General features: G+C 40.4%; 1 protein-coding gene across 1 annotated transcript; it reads right to left on the reverse strand.

Moving 5' to 3' along the window:
- Positions 1 to 7581: 7581 nt before the first annotated feature.
- On the reverse strand, positions 7582 to 13900 carry sla1a (Src like adaptor 1a). Its single transcript, XM_073462779.1, has 8 exons — positions 13728 to 13900; positions 13224 to 13307; positions 12800 to 12899; positions 12515 to 12601; positions 12291 to 12394; positions 11078 to 11209; positions 10549 to 10678; positions 7582 to 9147 (listed from the first exon to the last, which is right to left on the reverse strand). Exons 2-8 carry the CDS (start codon positions 13297 to 13299, stop codon positions 8946 to 8948), a joined length of 831 nt encoding a protein of 276 aa, XP_073318880.1. The 5' UTR covers positions 13300 to 13307; positions 13728 to 13900; the 3' UTR covers positions 7582 to 8945.
- Positions 13901 to 23102: the final 9202 nt, after the last annotated feature.

Consider the following 23102-nt stretch of genomic DNA (forward strand, 5'->3'; position numbering starts at 1 on the left):
ACAGAACCATTTGCATGGAGTCGTGCACCTTGCCCTCACAGTGGTAGTAATAAAATCAACAGGATGCAACTAATACATTTACAACAGAAAAGATCAGACTGAATGTTGAGCAAGTGACCACTTTGAACATTTCATTTCGCCTTGCTTATATTACCAGTGGATTTGTTGTTACCATGGAAACAAGACAGATGTCTTTAACAGCTGAATGTTGTTATTTTTTTCCCCAAACTTTTTGCTCCTTTGTTCTGCTGATGGGTTTTTAGTTATAAATAAATAAATAGGACTTAATGCTGAAACAATTTGAGATGCTTCTACGGCATAAAGGAATAATTTTACATTTTGAAAAATATGCTTGTTCTCTCTACGATTGTTACCACTAAGATACAGTGCTATAGGTGCATTATAATGCATTGTAAGTATGTTCAGTATGTGTAATAATGCATTATAGACAAGGGCTTCGTAGGAGCTGTAGCCATATTGTTTATTACAGATAATATTTGGGTGCTTTTTTATCAACCTTGTGGCAACACTGAACAAGTCTCTTTTGGTTCCCCTAACACTCGCTCCACAATGATGTCATTTTACTTTGACCTCTGAAGTGTGAAAACAAGAGGAAGTGGTCGAAACTGGGCTGTTTCAACTGCTGACTGTTAGTTTGAGACGCCGTACTTTCAGCTTGCGCTTGGTTAAATGCAATCTGTATTTTAGGCAGTGTTTTATTTGATCATTTTTATTCCCATTCTAATTGTGACTCTCTAGCAGACCATCAATCACATATTGTTTTCTATCGTAGTGACACATCTATCTTTTGCCCACGGTTTGACCCGGTGCCCATCCATCTTCATCGCCCTTCACTGAAGTGCTTCACACTCATTCCTGACGCTAATTTGTTCACAGCTGTCATCCCGCTTGTCATCCTCCAGAGACAAATGGGGTTCAACAGGAGCTGAGGGCAATGGAAAGAACGTGTGCGCTGCCAGGTAAGACGCCAAATCCACACGCACACACGAGCAGTAATTTACAGGTATTAAAGGGTTCCAGCTTTGGATTCTTACCACATGCTTTCTCTTGCAACAACAGTAAAACTTAACAAGACTTTTTTATGAGGCACTGAAAGGGATGCCTGCATAAATATTATGTCACCAACTGGGCTTATTTAGGTGTACCAACAATTGCATTGCTAATTAAAAGTGCCTGCACAGATCTTGTGTTTATTATTTGTAGGAAGCCACGTGGCAAACTGTTTGAAAACCTCTTCACGGAAAGGGAAGGGGAGCTTTCCACCTCTCGTGTTTGCTTGTAGTGCAGCAGCAGCAGGCAGGATGCTCTGAGCTGAATGACAGCAGAGCCAGGTCGCTTATTTGTCTCCAAAAATCCAAATCCTTCAACTGCTTCCCAGAAAAACTCACTTAGGCCTCTCCCTCATACTGAAGCTTTCCAGATCCAAATTTTCTTCAAAAACACCCTGCTAGGTTTGGGCTCCTCAGCCTTTCATTGAAGTGTTGAAATGATCCCATATTGTTCAGCGTCATTGTGGTGTAAGTTTGCTCTCAATGGAAAATTCCAGGAAGACCAAACTTGTAACAAGATCACTTGAGTCCAGCTCATAAAGCAGCTGTTACGAGCAAGGTAAAAGTTTCCTCATTCTGAAATTACAAAGGTAACTGTACAAACCTGTCCACTCCAGAAAAACGCCAATGAAAGCACACAAAGCACAGCTCTGCCTTCTCATGCTGCAGTTTTGCAGCGATTGTTAGCATTTTTCCCTTGCCTGTTTCTCCTTTAAACATTTATTTTACCACACAATATGAATACAATACTTTAAATAAGACATATTATGCTCATTTTCAGGTTCATAATTGTATTTGGGATTACTACTTAAATAGGTTTACATGCTTTAATGCTCAAAAACACATCAGTTTTCTCATGCTGTCCAGAGCTGCAGACCTGTATTCCCCCTCTGTCTAAAACGATCTGTTTTAGCTCCCGTCCCTTTAAGGCCCCTCCTCCTGAATACTCCTCTGATTGGTCAGCTCACACACCCCTGACCCAGCACCGCCAACAACAACAGAGTGGCTGTGCTTAATTAATTCTTAGGTGCCAAACTAGCCGCCTGGCATAACTTTTGCACGTGTGACTCTGTGACGTAGTGTGATTTCACAAAGTCACGGAATTAAATGCAGGGCTACTGATGAGGCGTTTCAGGAGCAGTGTTTTCAGTGGGAGAAAGGAGCTTCTGTTGGTGCAGACTTTAACCTGTTCAACTTTCAAGGTCTTTTAAATGCACAAGAACATATATAACACACTGAAGGAGAGAAAAAAAAAAAAAAGCATAATAGGTCTCTTTTAAGAGCACAATGCACGTCACCACCCGATCGTCTGTACTACAGGCCTGAAGGAATGAGAGCACAGATTCCTGGCAGGTCACATAAGAACACTCCATTCCCTGGCAAAGATGTGGACATTCGGAGCTTTCTTTTTTGGTTTTTGTTTGTTTTTCCCGTAGCTCTCTGGACAGCAGCCTTGGATATGGTTGTGTGTGTTGGCTGAGGCTCTTGGTGCAGCACTAAAGGACATGTTCTCATGTGCTGTTTCTGAAGCGAGGACTGTGTTGTTGACAGTGCTCTTTGGGAGAGGTTTGGTAAAAAATTGTCAAGAAAGATCGCACTTTGGGTCAGTTAATTTGTCGGTTTTTAACCTCGCTTCTCAGTAAATTGCTGTTATTATCTTTCAATCTGTAGCTGCCATGTTTGTGTCCATTTCGGTGAAAGAGGCAGATACAAATCTGTTTCTATTCTCCACCTGCAGGAAGTGGTCAGAGTTAAAGTTAGAGTGGAACATCACATTTTGCACCAAAATAAGCTGAGAGCAGTAACAGTGTTACACTCACAGTGTAAGGTTTTGTTTTTTCACAGGAAATGAACACCCAACCTATATATAAGAAAAACAAATTTATATTATATCTGAAAACCCCGACAAAACCCCCCGCTGAAGATGATCTCACTTCGATTATCAGCCACAGTTTCATGTGATGAAGTCAGTGGTACGGAGAGGGAAAACAGCAGTTTAATTAACACAAGAAAGAGCACAGAAAGCGTTTTGGGTTTTTTTTTTTTTGGTTTTTTTTGGCAAAGCAAACATTTTTTAAGGATTTCTTCGTAGCTCACTGGTGAGCGTCCAGTGCACAAGTGGTGAAGTCAGAGGTTTAGACAGCTGGGCCCCGGGGGTAAGGGGAGGATGTGGTGAGATTAGAAGAAGCTGATTAACAGAAAACAGGCTGGAGGAAGAGGAATCTCCGTCCATCTGTTAATTTCCTTCGCTTATCCAACCCCTTTTTCTCTCCAAGCCTTGATCCCATTCAGGGACAGAGACATCGACGGGCCCTCCGCTCTCCTTCCTCATCTTGTTTTTGTTCACGGAGGGAAAAAAAATCTAAGGGCAGAGTGCATCGTTTGAGTGTTTTCCTTGGTGCTTACATCCACTGTAACATCAAACAAGAATCAGACGGAGGACAAGGGACTCAACTTAGGATCCATTCTGTCTCATCATTAAGTCATCTCAAACCCAGGGCTTTCTCGTAAGACAACATGCACTGTGCGGGTGTTTGGCTTTTTTTAACGTTGTAATTCTTCCGCTCTTCATCCCACTGGGAGCCTTTGTTTTCACAATGTCCACACACAAATGTGTGATGATTGGCAGGAAGACGGAGTATTGTCTTTCTTATCTGCATTGGTATTACAGTAAATGGCTGCTTGACTTCAGGGAAGAGTGGCTTTTTTTTGTTGAATGTTCACTGATGTGAATATGGATGATCAGATCAGTCAGGGGGAGAATTAGGTTTATTTTGAATATACAAGTGGCCTTTGATGGGGAGTGTTTTTCATAACTTTGTCTTCATTCAGATTCAGCCGGGATAAGAGCGAAAACATCTTTTTAAATTTCTTTAGGAGCCGCCATTGATGGCAGTTTCTCGCTGGTTGTCACACCTAAACGACGCCCGTAGCTGCCAGTATTCCTCATAGGACGCTGATTGCACCACAGCAGTAATGAGCAGAATGACCTGGATCACACACTTTCGCACACACATTGCTCACATCTCTTCCAGTTGGTTACTTGCAGGAATGTTTTACAACACTTTAAAACCAGGAGGAAACACACATATTTGATCCTGCTCTAGCTTCACTTTCTGTTGATAATTTTAGAAAAAATGTTTTTTTAAATTCACATATTGCACCTTTAAGAAACCTTTAAAGAATTGTGACTACTGAGGTTTATGACACTTTGTAAATGGTTAATAAATATTGTAGTTAATCTATCAACATTATTTGGATGGATTTGGATTATAAAGTGATGTTTATAAACCTTTAAAATTGCTCAATAAATGCTTTGATAACAGTGAAATAACCAATAACTAATGATGGTTATTATAAAGTGCTACCCCAGGGTGTCTTTTTCATCAAAGCTCAATTGGAGCTGGAGGCCATAAACACCCGTGACAATGAAGTCTTTTGTACTGAGAGTAAATGCAGATTGTGACCTTTCCCACTGAAGAAAAAAGTCAGATGTAGTGTTTTTTTTGTCCAGTGTGAAAGGGGCATTAAACTCACGCTATATAGTCATCAAATTCACTGAGAGCAAGATCTTACACTCTCTAGTCTTTCTTAGACTGGTTCCACATGGTCTGGAGAGGCAGCCTGATGTGAGGGGTGAGTATTGCTGACTGGACTGCAGTCTCTGCATGGTGCAGCAGTCGCCTACCAGATGTGTCTGCATCTGCATCACTGCTTGTTCCACTCAACACACACACACACACACACACACACACACACACACACTGGCATTGCTTGCATCTCTTCCAGTTGGTTACTTGCAGGTATTTTATGACCCTTTAAAACCAGGGGGAAGCACACGTATTTGATCCTGCTTTTAAACTGAGAAGAAAGCGCTGACCTCGTCTTAACTAGTCACACGCAGTTGGCTCATGAATTTAATGAAAACGTATAAATTGTATAGCCAGAGCAAGCAACGTTTTGAGGATGTACACCAACTTCCTGAAAAATTTGTTTTTCTCTATAAATTTCTCAGGAAGGTGATCACAGCAGCCGTGAGGTTTCACAACCTCTGATGGTTACTGTTACAGCTTGTTTTTAACCAGTTCCTCCCTTTGTTATTCTTGTTCCAGCTTAATACAAAGCAGTCTTTTTTACTTTGACACCCCTTGTTGCAGTTTGCTTGTCTATGAGGTCCGAGCAGAGAGATTTTAACTGCTTGGACTGGTTTATTTGATTATCTTTAGATGCCTGAAGAGATGAAGCTGTCCGTTATTTCACACAAAAAGCCAAGATTATAGAAAAGTTTTAAAAATGTTAATATTTATGTAGTTTAGTATTCCTACACAGGCAACCCTCTTGCGACCACTTGTCTAGGTCCGGCCACCCATGTTGGAAACCACTGTTTGTAGAGAACTAACACGTTGTTCACTTCTCTAACTAACTTGACCTCTCCTCTACACTGACTAACTGACTCTGCTGTGTTTCTGCTCACACTCTCGGACATATGTATCATGCTTTACTCTCTGACTCAGATGCACCGGCAAAGAGCAGAAAGCTATAGATAACGACGAATGCTGCTCTCTTTATTTAGACCCAAGTTTATGTTTTCACATACAGTCTGCTCTTTGGGGTTAGTGGTTACAAATGTTCAAGGTCAAGCCCTTGAATACAGAACAGAAAGTAGGTTTTAGGTTTTTCTGGCACTAATGATTCAGCAGTGGTGATAAATGTCTAATGTTTGCATGCCTGTAATAAAGATATGCTGTTGTTTATTGTCTAATAGCAGACGCTCAGTCAGCCTGTCATATGGTAAACATATGAAATTAGTGAGACAGTCACACTGGCAAGAATCAGGACAACAGAGGAAGTTCAACAATATCAACAGTTTGGCCAGATGTTTGTAGAATTCAGGGATTCTCAGAACATCTGCCCATTGGAGTCAGTGTGGCTCATATCCCCTGAATTCTGCTTATAAGACACATAACTACTTATTTGAAAATTGTTGAGAAATTATAGACTGCTTATCAACATTAATAAGGTGCTTGATAACATTAATAAGGCTATAGAAGGGTTAATAATAGCATAATTAACACATCTATTATTGGTTTATAAGACACTTATAACTACTTATTATAAACTTGTGAACAATTTATAGACTGCTTAACGTTAGTGCCTTAATTTTTGTTGTTGTAAAACAACCATCGACCCCCCTCTGACAGTGGCCCAGTGATGGAGGGTCAATGTTGGAATTATTGCTGCCTGTGAGGCTGATCGATGATGTGTCATACCTCATGGTAGAAATTCCCTGAGAATAGCTCTGACGTACTCATGTGCTACAATAATACAGTGCTAACACTAAGCACTGAGAGGGAGTGACAGACAAAAGACATACTGAGTGGATACATAAAAAATTCCATGTCATGACACTCAAAGGTTTTGGAAGTCCCACGTTCGGTAGATGAGATCACAGCACAGCTGAAGATAAAGAAAACAGAGTTATGAGCAAAACAATGTTACCAGTATACACTCTACATAGATCTCACTGGTGCACTGGTGCACCTAACAGAAAACAGCTGGTGCAGTTACCTTGGATGAGGGTTGCCATTGTCATTGAGGGAATTTCCATTTATCCTTTTTTAGCAACAATCTCTTCTGTTGGTGATGGTGACAGTGTGGATTTTATAGTTCTTCAGTAGGTCCAGTCATCACCATGGATTTTTATCATTCTGTGTGGTGCTACAGGATCTCTGGTTCCAGTTGCTAGCATGATTTCCACTGATGGCCCTTTCAGGGACGGCCGTGTCATACAGGGAGGACTGAGTCACCTTTCCACCTTGAGCGATATTAGCATCTTCACAAAGTTATGAAATATGATACTGTGACAGTTTGAGAAAGGCAGTCATGTATTGTTTTGAACAAAGCCATGAAGAAATTGTGTCTGTACAACTTCTGTCACAACTTCCCTTTTCAGTTTAAACTGAAAACGTGTCTGCCCCTACAAGTGGTTGCCAGTTTGTGCACCAGCTAACACTAGTACCAATGGTATTATATGTAATCATAATAATGTTTTTAAGGAAAACTGCTACTTTTATTGTGCACCTTTCTACAAGTTCTGTAGATGTATTTTTTTTTACATGGTTTATCTCCAAAAAAATGTTATCCATATGATCTTTGAATACCAAAACTGGAATTTATTGAGGAGACTAAATGAATAATCTCACCAGAAAAGCCACCAACAAGACATTAAACCACAGCTGGAGTCATGATCCTGTGGAGAAAGTTCATCATATGTTTAAGGAATACTGATATAATGTTATTAAAACTATGCTATAGACCTATGCATATATTTAAACACAAACACACACACACACACACACACATGCAAATACTTGCATATTTGTATCTGTGTTCTGTTTATACTGTAAATGGTCTGACTCATTTATACTGATGAATCCAAGTTTGAGATCTAGGCCAGTAACAGAAGAGTGTATGTAAGGTGACAAACAGCTACCATGAGGTATGACACATCATCGATCAGCCTCACAGGCTATAATTTATTAACAATTTTCAAATAAGTAGTTATGTGTCTTACAAGCAGAATTCAGGGGATATGAGCCACACTGACTCCAATGGGCGGATGTTCTGAGAATCCCTAAATTAAAAAAAAAAACATCTGGCCAAACTGTTGATATTGTTGAATTTCCTGTGTTGTCCTTATTCTTGCCAGTGTGATTGTCTAACTAATTTCATATGTTTACCATATGACAGGCTGACTGAGCGTCTGCTATTAGACGATAAACAACAGCATATCTTTATTACAGGCATGCAAACATTAGACATTTATCACCACTGCTGAATCATTAGTGCCAGAAAAACCTAAAACCTACTTCCAGTTCTGTATTCAAGGGCTTGACCTTGAATATTTGTAACCACTAACCCCAAAGAGCAGACTGTATGTGAAAACATAAACTTGGGTCTAAATAAAGAGAGCAGCATTCGTCGTTATCTATAGCTTTCTGCTCCTTGCTGCAGTCAGTGCATCTGAGTCAGAGAGTAAAGCATGATACATATGTCCGAGAATGTGAGCAGAAACACAGCAGAGTCAGCTAGTAGAACCAAAGGGGTCGCAAGAGGATTGCCTGTGTAGGAATAATAAACTACATAAATATTTTAATTTTTTAAACTTTTCTATAATCTTGGCTCTTTGTGTGATATAACACAGCTTTATCTCTTCAGGCCTCTAAAAATACTCGAATAATAGGAGAGGCAAAAAAGGACAAAACGCAACTCCAAATTATTGCTAATGTTTCTCCGTATCTGCTGGATTTGTAACTGTTCAAACACAACACACACAAAACATGTTTTCCATAAAAACTAGGACCAAATAAGGTCAAAATAAAAGTGGTAAAAAAACAAAAACAATCACTGTATGTTGGTGTCAAGCTGGTTTCAAAGTGTATTTCACCTTCTGACATTTATTAAGAAGCAAGAATTAGTTTGAAAGCCACTAATGCTCATGAACACATTAATATTACCCAACAACACATGCAGCATTCAAGTCTCCATTTTAACCTTCATAATGCCAGGCTGGTTGTTTTTCTGGCTCAGTATTAACTGAACACACTTCACAGTTCGATTGCACCATTGTCCAGTTCAACTCCATATAGTCCTTCTTTATAAGTTGAGTCAACATGTAAGTGGTCACGCATTCAAGTTATTGTTAAAGTACTTCATAGTGCTCACATTAGAAATTATAACACACTTCAATGTTTGGGGATGCTTTACACAAATGTCACTTCAGTGCCACCCACTGCAGACATTCAGATTGCTCAGAAGGATGCCCTCTGCCCTCCACCTGCAGGTATTCCAGTCTTTTGAATCCCTCAGCCTTCTCTAGAAGTCATCTTCATAGTCCATGTTTGTGAGGTTGCTCTCAGGGAGCACATAAAGAGATTTACTCTTCTTCTTCCTGCTCTCTGCTCCCATCTGTGTGGGCTGCTGATTCTTAGAAAAGGACAGGTATGCAGCGATGCTGTTCCTGACTCCGTAGCTCACCATGTTGTCGTCACAGCTCTCTGTGCTGACCAGATGTCTCCTGTAAAGGGAGGAGATGGAAAAATGACAACAGAGCATCAGTATTGTCATATTATTTCTTTTTTTTTTTCAAATGAGGGAAACTATTTTGATAATTGCTTAATTGTTCCAGACATTTTTCAAGAGGAAATGCAAAAAACATATCGAAGATGAGATAACACGAGATAGAACTTTACTTATCCTGATTTTTTTTGGCGTGACAAAGTAATAAATATACAGTGTAAATAATAATAATAACAGAATAGCAATAAAGTAGGATAAATGAAGTAAAATAAATAAACTAAATATAACTAAAACAGAATAATTAGGATTGGCAATGATACTGAAAAGTAATAAAAAAGTGATATTGCACATTATACTAAAAGATAATATGGCAGCTGATTTTTAAAAGCAATATTTTATATCTTGTCCCAGTTTGAGTGATTGGTGTTTTCTTTCTCATAATTTGGCAGATAAAACAAGCCATTTAAATAAGTCATGTTGGGCTCTGGGAAATTATAAGACACAATTTTCACTGTATCAAACATTTTATACAGAAAACATTTAACTTATCAATTGAGAAAGTAATCAGCAGATTAATCTGTGAAAGAAATAATCGTTAATTGCAGCCCTAATCTATAATCAAGACCAGGGATCAGCTTACAGCAAATAAGATGAATCATTATGACCTCAACTAGAGCAACTAATGATTTTTTGTTGTTGTTGATTAATCTGGCGATTATTTTCTTGATTAATCGTTGCGTTATTTGAAAATACATTGTTCATGTTATATTATGGCACCACTTCCTGTCAGGATTCCCCGCTGGGTTCCCCGTCCCGGAGCTGAAAACCCCCTCGTCCTAGTAGTCCACAGCTCCTGTGCTAGTTGTGTAAATAACACCAACACTTCCCCAGAGCTCCATGCTCCCAGTCCGGACCACTAGCACAGGCGCTAACTTGCTAATGGCAGCTATAGTTAGCACCAGTTAGCGGTTACTCTGTTGACATGCTGCCCCCTAATTGTTTGGATTGTTACTTCAACAGATTGCCAATTCTTACATATTGCCCCCATAAGCCCAAGATGACGTCCTTCAAGTTTTTTCTTCTCACACCCCAAAGATATTTAGTTTACTGTCACAGGATGAATAAAACCAGAAAACTCAAAATGTTAAAAAGTGAAAATGAAAAAGAATTCAAAAATGAAATCATTCTTGCATGGACGAAAATACAAAACAAAATATAATATAAATGATTATTCTTAAAATAACTGACACAGTAAATCTAATACTGGTGTGTTTTTGATTAAAAATTGCTTTAAACGATTAATCGATTATCAAAACCGATGGCGATCAATTCAATAGGCTCTTTTATGCTGACAGACAGATCAAAGCTAATAAATATCGTCACCAAGCCTGTATCGTACCTGTCCACTTTCTTCCAGTCAAAGTTGCGTCTCATGACCACAGGTGGTCCTTCAAGATTTGCATCTGAGGGCACGATCGTGCTCGACAGACAGGGGGAGGTTAACACACAACACAGGCCATCTGCAAAATCTGAAAATGCAAGGATAAGGGAAGTAAAGTATTTCTCAGCAGCTTACAAACGACCACAAACAAATGCTGCATAGTTTGCATTAAACGCGTTCACACTCAACTGCTCAGACAGAACCAAACTTAGTCCATATTGGCCCAGAATATCTGCATCATTACAGAAAGCAGCACTAACACTTCTCACTGTGTATGCACCAGTAGTTATTATCAAGCACGCATATTGTATCTCATTTCCTGTTTTGTATCAAGAATGTTCTGTCAGAGCAGGAAATATATAGAGTGATGAGCGCTGATAAGAAATGCTTCTATATTAAGAACATGATGAATTATTTTAAGTCTGATTGTGTGCCTGTTATGTACGTGTGTAACACTACATTTGTTGATGTTTGTGCATTCACCCACCAGAGTAGTGGTTGATCATATCTTCAAGGCACTGGAAAGTGAGGCGAGGGGAGATATAGTACCAGCTGTTGTCCAGTCTGAAGATGCGATAGTGCTTCACGATCATGTGCTTCACCGACAGCGAATACTGACCTGAGGGTACGACACACACGCGCACACACACACACACACACACACACACACACACACACACACACACACACACACACACACACACACACACACACAAAGAAATGTCAATCCTGCACTGTAACTTCCACCCACTCACATGCTTAGTCACTGTTGACACTGTGTGTTTTTGTATAAAGAGGAAAGAAAAGTTGCAGATCAAAGTATGACCACACAGAATTTCTCAGGGGAGAATCCACAAGTAATTTCCCTGATACATCTCCTAGAAATAGTGATAGTGATTATGATATGACGTTTTAATTTGAGAGCTTTAGAGGTGCTGGCAGGTGGATTTTGTTGCCTTTGGACCTACATATATCCTGCTGCTGCTGGCTGTTTAGTGTTCCTCCTCCTACCTAGAATGTTAGACATTGTGCTGGAATCCGCTGACCAATATGGACTGATAATTACCCGTATTGTTGGGCATGTGTAACTATTTAGTAACTATTATGTTTTTTTGTATTATTATTTTTTTATACTAACTAGAAAAATCTGACGGCAAAATTGAACTTTATGGCCAACTTTGGCCCACGGGCCCAACTTTGGGCAGCCCTGTGTAGCTTCATATTGTACAAACAGGAGAGTGGTATCTATTATAGTTGTAATATTATAGTTTAATGCCCACATTTTTTTTATGTTATTTTATATTTCATTACTTGTATATTTTATTTTTACTTAGTCTTTTTTCTTATTGTCTTCTCTATTCATTTTATTAAAATCTCTCTATAGTGTGATATTTCTTTTCCAGAAAGACCAATTTTTCCTTGAGGACCAATAAAGTATTTCTGATTCTGATTCTCTATTTTGTCAAAATATTATTTTAGCTTGTTTTTTGTTCTTGTTCCCTCTTCATGGATGTGGCGATGATCTTGGCTTCCCTTTTGCTCTTATTTCAACATCATCCTGATCTGATCTCGGCACATGCCTGCTTGTTGACAAGCATTTCATTTCCTTCTGCAGACTTTTCACTCTAGAGAAACAGACCAAGCAAACTACCAGATCTGACTGCAGACTGACTGACCGCTCCGTAAGGAAACGTACTCACCCCTCTCCCTGCTGCTCTCTCGCACCAGAAAGGAGCCCACTCTGTTCCTAGGTAGACAGAGCAACTCCTCGGCCTTCTGCCTCCCCACTCCCTCAAACAGCCAACTGACGAAGCAACAGAAACATTGGATCACATTAAATCCTGTAGCAGTGAAATCCTATCCAAGTAGTGGAAAAAATGCATTCTACAATACTAGGAAATAGTGTCAGTTTAACTTTACGCACCCATGGTACACTTTTGCCACGTGGCTGTTGGGTATGTAGTTCTCCTTCCCTGTTTGGACGGAGCGGACTCTCCACCAGTAGGCCTCCCTGAACACCATAAACAGACAAAGAGGAATCAATCACTGACCTTATATTCTGACCACTTCTCTTTACTGCAAACTAACGACATCAAGTTACAAAGTAGTCCTTTCTTTTTTCTTTTTGTTGACTTTATTTCCTCATAGCTGTTTGAGATCTTACTTATGTCTGGATTTTTAAGCAAGATTACAAAAAACATCATCGTACTGAGCGATAAGCCTGAGCTTCTCTCCCATCTTGTAGATGGGCTTGCCGATTTCAGCAGACGGGTAGTCCTGAAGCACCACCACCATGTCGTCCTCCAAACCTGCCAAGAACAATATTTACAGCGTTAACAAACACGGCCAAATGCTGCTAGACAGACATCATGTTTTGAACGAAGTCCAAAAATGTCCAAGACCCAATCCTCAGAGAGTATTGCTGATTCTTTTTGTAAAATTTCAGTATCACGACATCTCTAGCTGTGCATGTTGTAACATTTCTGTTAAGCGAGAGGTCGACGATCTTCCGTGCTGTGTGCAGGCACAGCGCATAACGCCACACTATTTAATCACACTTGACACAATGATTCAAACGTCTGTGCTGCAATTGAAAAAAAACAAAACAAAGGATGTTATTTTAATAATCTTACCCTTCAGAGAGCTGTCACCAATATCTGCGTTGACCTTGTCGTTTTTGGCGGTTGCGCCTCGCATCATATTCCCCATCCTCCAGCCTGAAGTGAGCACAGATATGTACGAATGTGAATAGTCTCACATACTCATGTGAATTATCTTTATAGCACTACACTTCTTTTTTTCTGCTGCACTATCAAGTCTGTAACTTCCTACATGCTGGCCACTGAACAACATCAACTGACAGGCTCAGAATGGGGAAGCTGAGGCTAGATGTTATCAGACTCGGTTTTCCCTTGCAGAACCGGACAGCTAACAATGATTAGTGATACTGAATTAATATGGCAAAAAACATACAATCATACACTCTTAAAAAAATATGTATTTCAACACATTATGTCTGTGTGTAGCATATTCTTAGGTTACATCACACACTAGTGTTCAGTTGACCAGTATGGAGCAATAGCAGTTCCTCTGATACGGAAATTCTGTAGCAAATGTGATAAAGTATAGACAAATACCTGTAGGAGTTGTAGCTCGCCTGCTGTGATGGCATCAACAGTGCTGAGAGAGATGAAGGCCCAGGCAGGGCATGGTGGCAGCAGCAGAGTGTGGCGCTACAGAAGTACCATCTTCACAAGAGTTTACAGCAATGACCTGTCACAGGCTGTGGTGACAGCGCTGCATCATACTGCAAACTCACTTCCTGTAATGAAACGAGGAAGAGGGCTAGCAAGAGTGTTGAGACACACAAGACAGACCAGAGAGAGGAGGGGTTCACACAATGCTGTAGTTATTTAGTAGTCACTGAGAGCACTGTTGTAGTGTATTCTGCGGTGTCTTGTTTCCATTCAGACTTGTGAAGTAAATGTCAAAATGTTTTATCTTGGCACATTTCACAATAAAGGTATGACTGTTATTTGCCTGTTTGTTGTATTAGAAAGCATGGAAAGGAAATTAAAGTAAATTAGATCTGAAATGTTTCAGTTGTCAGAAAATGACTGAATTATGAACTGTTTTGAAAATTGATTTGAATCATTTTTCAAGAGAAAATACCAGGCATTGACTGTTTTACCTGTTCCATTGTAAATATTTGATTAGTTTATTTCTTTGCCTTATATAATATGAAGCTGAAAGAACAAGAGGATGACTTTTCTCACTATTTTCTGACATTGCACGGACTAAATTAAAGGAAAAGTTCAACATCCTGGTATATACATTTAGTCCAATCCATGCCAAGAGCTAAATGAGAAGATTGATAAGCTCTCTTGTCTCTATGCTAAATGTTTAGCTACAGCCAGCAGCCCATTAGCTTAGCTTAGCACAAAGACCGGAAGCTAGGGTAAGCAACTAAACAACTAAGCTAAGCTAACCAGCTTCTGGCGGTAGCTTCATATTTACAGACATGAGACTGATGGCCATCTTCTCATCCAACTCTCAAGTGTTCTAGTCCTGCAAGGCCTCACTTCAAGTTTTTGAACAATACTTTTATTGCCTTATGTCCCTTCCCACTCCCTGAGATCCTCAGATGTGTCATTCCTTGTTGTTCCAAGGTCTCCATTAATACACAAAGGTGATAGAGCCTTTGCAGTGAGGGCTCCTAGACTTTGGACTGACCTGCCTAAGGATATCAGGGCTGCAAACTCAGTCTTGTCTTGTCTTTTTAATCATTTTTGAAAACCCACTTTTTAAAAAAAATGCTTTTCAGTGATTTTATTTGCTTCATGGTAGTCGTTTCTACTGTCTTTGTGCTTTCTGTGTTTAGTCTTTATGGCTTCACTGCAGTTTAGAAGAGATGTGCAAAAGGCACCAGTACTTACTTTGTGTTAAAACTCTCCTTCACGCCTGTCATCACACCCAGCTGTGCTCAAGCATTCAAACCATTTGTGTTAAAGTGTAGAACAAAACTGAGTTCCTCTTTCTTAAGGGACATCAGAAAAACTGACAACATAAGATATAAATATATGTCTTAAAACAACCTTCTATTTATTGGATCTGCTGCACCGAGTGATTTTAAGTCAGATTACTACATCTTATTTAGCCCATGAGTTAATCTCTCACGAATCTGCAGAGTGGAAACTGGAAGTTATCTTTAGCTGGTGTGTTTATCTGGTATCTGTGTCCAAGAATGACGCTGCTGAAGTTTCAAATTAGAAAGCCGAAACCACTTAGAGTTTCAGATCGATGGTATGACCTCTGAGGCGGTACATCACACTCCGTACAAAATGTTTATCTTCAGATGTTGAAAGTCAAGTGTGTCAGGAAATGTATGGTATGTGCATGATGCATTATATCAGTCTGACAAACTGCTCACAATGTATGTCTCAGAAAAACAAACTTCTGTCCAGACTTTTCTTTCCCTCCCAGCCATGAATGACAAACCTTTTGAGTTCTGCGGTTCATTATTTCTCCCTCATTTCCTATTTTTTTCCCCTTTTAGTTGTCTTGAAGATGGGGATTTACGTAACAGCATTTATTTCATAAATCAGCTCCAGAAACATGTATCTGAATCACAGTGTTTTTGAAGTAAAGTCGAGCTGAAAACTTTCATTTTGACGAAACACCCTCAGTCACAATGTTTGGATTGAGTGTATCTGAAGGCTGGTTCACTGGTTACATAAGAGTATTCTTCTGTGCCACTTTATTATTCTCAGGACAACTTAGCTGTATTTTCCGTATTCACATCTGGATAAAACTTCTGCAGACCATTAGGGCCTCTTTCCTCTGCCACCTTTCCTTTATGAATGCGGGATAGTGATGCCATAAAATAAAAAAAACAGAGACGGAGCAAGAGATTAGCTTCATTGTTGAAGTAAACTTATCTTAAAACCCAACAGGGATTTTATAAAAGTAGTTAAATAGGGGTGTCATATGAACCCTTTTCATATTTGCGTCACTGATTTTTAAAGCTTTGGCAGATATTAGTTGGACACTGAGCTGGCAGTTCCTTTTGTTGGCTGCCTGCTGTATGTGTGTGAGGAGGAGTTCTGAGAGGTAAATACTCCTCTGAGGAAGTAGACGCGAATCTAACGTCACATTGTGTCTGAACAAAACTGCAACTAAACTGCATTTTGGGCTGAAGCGAACACTGCTGGATGTAGAAAAAAAAGCAGCTGTTGACTGTGGTTTGATGGGTGGTAGGTTGTGACAGATGCCAGGACTCTAACTGTTGTGGCTGCAAAGAAGGAAGGAAGTCTTCACTGGCTTTAGATGAAAATAAATACACGGTCAACATGTAGCTTGTGTGGTGACAGTTTAAAGAGCACAGTTTCATGTTTAGAACAGAATTTGAGACATTTCCTGTGGCCAGTTTTATTCATGTTCAGTGCGTTTCAAAGCAGATTTTACTTGTATTTTTATGGTGTTACAAACTAAGATCTTTTGTGAAACAAAAGGTCAACATATATACAAAAAGGCAACATATTTTCTCACTTACCTCATGAGGTTTCTAATCATGCAGATAGTTTCTAGTTTAAAAAAAGATCCTGGCCCTCACGATGTTCGTTGGACCTCACTGTAAAGTCTCATAGGGAGGTGCATCGTAATTAATATATCTAACTGACAGTGTTAGACGCAGGACATTCATTATGAATTCTGGTCCTGTATTTGAGCATAAATTGCAATTCCACACTGTAGAAATACTTAAAGGTGCACTATGTAGTTTTGGGGGAGAAATTCTAATCAGAAAAGAAAGAACTTCATTGAAGACCTTTCACGAAAGCTGGGGTTGGTAAGATTGTAGAAACCAACAAGAACAAGAGAAATGTTCCAACCAAGTATTCAACCAAAAAAAATCCACCCTCCTCCCTTCAGGCCTTCTTTACCGTGGCTACTCCGAAACACATGACTGCACTGCCTGACTACACCGACTGCACCATAGCTCTTGCTAGCTGGCAGGGAGATATGTTAGCAGCTAGCTACATTCAACAAGCTCTCTTGTCCATAAACATCTCTATTGAATGCTACAATCATGTCAACACAAGCAAAATAGCAGTGATGTACGTACCTCAGTCCGAAAAGGCTACCCAATGTGACAATTACTCCTTACTGCTGTACGCGTGTGCTTTGTGCTAACTGGGTTAGCTGCTGATCAAGCCTGTTGCGCCCACTGTGACTCACTTGTTCTTTAGCTCAGGGGCTGTGTGCTTTGTGCTAACATTAGCTGATGATCGGGTCTTAGGCTGCCACAGTGGCTCTGCCCTCGCCTCAGGGGCTGTGTGCTTTGTGCCATTTGCTTAGCTAGCTGCTGAACAACAGGGCTGTGTACTGTGAGCGCAGCACGTCGTTGTCATTGCTAACATATCCACATACCTCAATTACATGTAAGAAAACACTTAACATTGTCAAAATGAACTTTTTAATGCTAAATGCTAAAGTGGTAAGGATTTAAAGGAAAAACAGGTTTTAGAATAAACTGTTTTTAGGACTACAAGGCTATTGCTTCACTGTGGAACATTTTGCACCTTGACTACACAGCTGTTTAATTTTCTGTTTTTCTATTCAGGTCCTGGCATCTGTCACTGACAGTGCCAAGGCTGTGTGTGTCTTTGAATGAGTCACTTAGTCACTAGCAGACATAACACAGGTGGAACTCAACCAGTGAGGCTGACCACGTCGACCTCCAGCTCAATGGACTCTTTGTTACAGCAGGATGAGAAACATATTCAAGTAGTTAAGGTAATAAACCAAGACTACTTCCCATCTAAATCACATCTTTAGATTTGTCTAAAATTGGATTAGGCAGGTGATAATTTGGCAAATTGCATGAATAACATATCAGATGCTAGTGCAGGTAAAGAAAGCAGGAAGTCAAACTATATATGAGCATTTAGCTGCCACACACCGTTGACATTAATGGTAAACCCATTCAAACATCTTTTTCATAGATCCATGTTGAGACACTTGTAAAAAATATCTTTATTCGCAAAATGCTCATAAAAGCAGTGCAGCAGGTGTTGCGCTGCTGGTAAAGCTGATATTTAGCTGTCAGAGACTTTCCTCACGTGGATAATTGCTAAAGCGGTCCGCATGATTGATGTCCCATTGGCCGTTTTTATAACACATGTTTGGGGAAGCTGAGCTCAAACTTTGAAGATGGTCAGTGATTTGTAAGCACTTTTTTTCTGGGCATCGCTCTCTCTCTCTCTGCTTCTCGTAAAGACAGCTGCCCTGTCTGTGGCCACAGTTGGCTGCTGTGTGGGAGACTGGATGTGTTTGAACATCTCAAGGCGAAGTGACTTCCACGCCCTCTGTCTAAGATTACAAAATTACTGACTGTCAGGAATTCCCTTCATAATTTATTTTTTCTGCAAGTCTAAATCAAGACACGCTCATACGGCTTTTAAGGCTCTCTGGGTGAAAGCGGAAGCAAGAGGTGAGTCCACAGTTCCTCTTTTCCTAAAAACAATACACATTCCACATGCTCGGACACCGGTTGTTAGCCCAAATGTGGTTACTGTGTCCTCTCACTGTAATGAGCAGTATCTAAATGCAGAAGTAAGGCTGACCCCATTGGACTCAAAACCGCAGGATCGACAGGAACGGGGCGTGTGTTTCCTATATGTGCATGTGGATGTATCTGCAGCTTTCTCAGCCACAGTTTTATCCACAGACTTATTGAGGGCCAAAAATACTCAACATATAAAGGACCCCAAATCCTCCGCCAGTTAGCCTGTAATCATTAATGTAACGCGGTCGCTATATGTGGGTCATTCAGGCATCTGGAGCATCTTATCCACCGAACCATCTGCACCAGTAATCAGCCCTCCCCTGCTTCTCGCATCCATTTACGCGTCCCTCCGAGCTAATTTTCTGATGAATCTCAGCAGCAGTGTTATTTCTATTTGCTTATGTTGTGATTTAAAATGACTATAATAACACAGCACATTATCCCTGAGCACACTTCAGCAGAACCGTTTGGGGTGATTTTGATGGCAACATAATTGGATGAAATTACATTAAGAAATCTGAGCCTGTACTTGCAAACCGCTGCATCATTACAGCAGAGCTTTGTGAGGAGAGAGAGCAAAGTTGTCCTCTGTTTAGTCTTTTTCTGGCAGGGAAGTGAAAGCAAAGCTCCCCAGTGGATCAACAACAACAACTCTTAGACATGGAAATCTTTCCAGACCTGAAACATTCATTCCAGTCTGCTACGATAATTAGACCTGACTTAATGGCGTACTTTTCGTTTTTCTTTTTCTTTTTTTTTTTTGTTTTTCAGACGTGTATTGGAAAATGTTACTCATAAGAATGACATCACTTACATTTTTGTGAACCACAGCCACCATTAAACAAACTTCAGTGCAGGGCCATGTGATGGCACTTAGTTAAGTCGGGGTACTTGAGGGAACTGTGGCTAGACCATCATGAAAAAAAAGCTGCAGTCATTCATATGCTGGGCTGATATCACTGAAATCACAAAATCCAAGCTATTTTAGATCAGACTTATTGTCAGCAATAAAACAAATGTAAATAGAGACAGCCAACTCTGACTTCCCTCTAGCATTTCCAAGTGGTTTTATTGTTGGCTTCACTGTCGCAAAGACAACTGGATCACTTTCTTTTGTCCTCAGAGTAGCAACTACCAACAACACAGGACAAAACGCAAGCTTATTCATTCATTTGGTCCACAATGGAGACCTAGAAGCAGATAGAAATGGTGCCAGGCTGCCAGCCTGTCTGCATTACCAGTCAGCTGTCATTTTCCCTGGAGATTTCGTGCCCACTGGCAGGCAAAATAAGATTTATAGGGAACCAATCTAATCACCAAGGTGTCATTATTCTATATATGCATTCAGTGTTTACTTCATAATGATAAGTTGAAGTAAAAATTGTCTGTAGCCAGTTGAACTTATTTGCAGTCTGTAATTAACTCACTATATAGTAGTTTTCATTGTTTGTGGCGGGGTCCGCCATTCCCGAACAGGCCTTAAAATGTCTTTACATGCACGAGGGACTCAGAGGAAACAGAGCAGCATTCAGTTAACCGTTACTGTTTTGATTCTCATTGATATTAGCCTCACTGTCTACCGTTCACTCTGCTACAGCCATATCCAGACTTGCCAACCCGCACGATTTTCCCAGGACTCTGTCTGCTTCTCATTGCCCTCTCCCGGTTTCCTCCCGGGGTCACAATTCTTCTGTATTTCTCCTGATTTATGACAAATCTTCACACCCTATCCCTGTTTTTGTTATCATAACCGGTTTCTGGCACTGTTTAGACTGTAGCCTACTGACATGAAATGGAGATGGAGAAGAAAAAGAAGCACCCTTGCATATTTGAGATGTCCTTGAAAGAACCCAGTGTGCAAAAACACATCCAAAAGACGTCTATTCAACGTATTTGCCGACACTGAGAGCCATTCTCCAGTGGAGAGCCAGAACGACATCCTGTAAGGACATCACTGGTGAAGTTTGACGTCTAAAAAAGACAAAAAAAACTTTAATTCTGGCTCTCCACTGGACGTCTTTTCAACTTTGAAAAAGGCTTTGACTTGATGTCTTTTGGATATGTTTTTGCTCAGTGGGAAGAATTCCCGTCATGGGGGTATCTTACTCTAAAGGCAAACCCAACATTTCCTTCTGCTGCTGCTTCGCATTAAAAGCAAATGCAATGTTTTTGTTCCCACAGTTAGCACTAAATCTAATAACGTTTAGATTTATAACAATTAAAACATGAGTTTGTTTGGTCGCACTGTAATCAACCACACCAGTTGTTGTTCTTCTTACAAAGCAGTTGCTCGGGGACGTTTTGCTGAAGCGCCACACTTCCAGGCTTTCTGTTACCCCGATAACCCTGATGACTGTGTCTGGGTTATTTTCTCAGACTTGAGAAGGCTCCCTCCTGAGCCGCAGGAGACTTTATACAACTGTTTTCACTGGCTGAGTAGTCCTCCCCCCGACGAGCAAACTGACTTTGATGTGTAAAATCTTTGGAGAGCCCCTTTAAAATTCTCAAAGTCAGAGAGGTTGCCTCAGGTTATTCCAGCACAGGCTCGACAACATGCATCCATTAGTGGATGAGGAGTTTTGCACTAATTGAGCCATTAAACTAACAAGTCACCCTGTGGTGTAATCCCCTAGGTGTGCTCTGCAAAGAGGGGAAAGTGGTCCTAATGTCAAGATGTCATTTAGGCTCTGTTATCAACGGTACCATGAGGCCCACCTGTGTATCCTGGCAGCCCCGCCCTCCATCTCCACCTCATGCACGCTTTCACATGCACACATCAAGGATAATGCCTGCCTTCACATGCAGGGCAGGGTAACTATCGGTTGCCTTGCCAGCCAGCCCTGCCAAGCCCATAATGAGAGTCTGCAATCGGAGGATGCAGTCGCTCTCTTCAGCACTCCAGATGGGAGTTTACCATTTACCGCTGCGTCATCATCTATTACCCAGTCATTACTGGCCAGCGAGCTATTTTCATGATGCGTGTTTTCACTGTGCACCTGTGAAAGTGCATCCACCCCCTTACAAACATGCAGGAACACTGCTGTTTTTAAGACATGTAAATCCCAAAAAAGCCCCAGAGCCAGATCTGATAAAGACTTTAATGCTGTTGTCAGCTGTGGTGTAAGAGTGTGTTTGCTAACTGGGAACATGTAATGAGTGACGTCTAACTGTGTGGAATGTAATAATTCACAGATCCATGTCATGTTAACTGTCTTCACCTGACAGAAGGTTGTATTTTCAGGGGTGCCACATGTTCGGATTGTTCACTGAAGTAAAACCATCTGACGTCCAAGAATATATCACTCATTCAGCTCAGTAAAAGGTAAAGCTGGGACACAGACACACTGAACTGATATTAGCTGGGTCTCGACTGATGATGGCACCTTCTGAGGAAAAGTAAATCCAAGCAACTGTTACATAATACAGGAAACACTCTGAACTTATTTTTCCACTGGCTGCTTTTCAAATCATTCAGCTCCTGCTGGCACTTCAGGCAGATCATTTGCTTTATTACTTTTCTGAGAAACAATCCACAACGGAGCTGTGAAAATTAATTGCCAGCAATTCTTAAATTTACAGTCCATTTACTGAATACATACTTACTAGAATACAGTATATAGATCCTGTCACGGATGCAGGATGTCTGTGGAGGAAAGCTCAACGCATTTACGCTGGTGTCTTTGATGAGAAACAGAGCAGATTGAAATGCAGACTGTAATCTAGAGCATACAACTGGCAAGACTCAAAGCTCCTTCTAGTGTGAAAATAAATGTCTTGTGCAGAGTTTGTAGGCACAACAGTGAAAGCATGTTTCCTTTTTTTCTTTAAAGTGTAACTTTTGATGGAATGAATAACACAGTCCTCCTTTTACAAATGAATTCCTAAACAAACACACCCCGGTTCACATCTGCCAACATTAGGCTGTGAAAAAGGGGCCGACCTACCCTCAACGTCCTTAGTTTTAAATTCATAGCTCACAGTGGAATAAAAAAAACAAAAGTACACAAGTGTCAACATCTGAAATTGACATCACAAAAAATATCTTCAAGTGTGAACATAGTGAGAGAGGGTGTGTGTGATGAGAAGCCATCATTGCCGGGTAGACCGCCAAAAAGAAGAAGAGACAAGGCAAGAGTCAATAAAGGGGAAGGTCTCGCACCAAGTTGAGTACATTTTAGAAGTGTATATCTTCTTCTTGAGACCTGTTGAGTGAGCGCAGTGACGAAACACACATCACGCAGGGTTGTTTGCGCGTGCTATGCTCACATCTGCCTCTGGGTTGGGTTGCCAGGTACCACGACATGTGACAGAGAAACACCCATTTGATTTTTATCTACATAAAGATTAACTGGAGGAATTACTAATCAGGAGCACAGCGGGAGAAAGGGGTGAAAATAGGGAGCTAATGTTAGCAAACTTTCGATAGTTCTTGCAATGTAACTGACAT

This window comes from Pagrus major, chromosome 3 (assembly GCF_040436345.1).
Source record: "Pagrus major chromosome 3, Pma_NU_1.0".
NCBI lineage: Eukaryota > Metazoa > Chordata > Actinopteri > Spariformes > Sparidae > Pagrus > Pagrus major.

Bases quoted from the DNA above. Each gene is read 5' to 3' on its own strand.
- sla1a (XM_073462779.1), bottom strand. From the start codon at position 13,299: ATGGGGAATATGATGCGAGGCGCAACCGCCAAAAACGACAAGGTCAAC. The intron at 12,900-13,223 runs GTAAGATTATTA...TGTTCTTGGCAG, and splicing joins TGGTGACAGCTCTCTGAAGG to GTTTGGAGGACGACATGGTG. The intron at 12,395-12,514 runs GTGCGTAAAGTT...TTGCTTCGTCAG, and splicing joins GTGGCAAAAGTGTACCATGG to TTGGCTGTTTGAGGGAGTGG.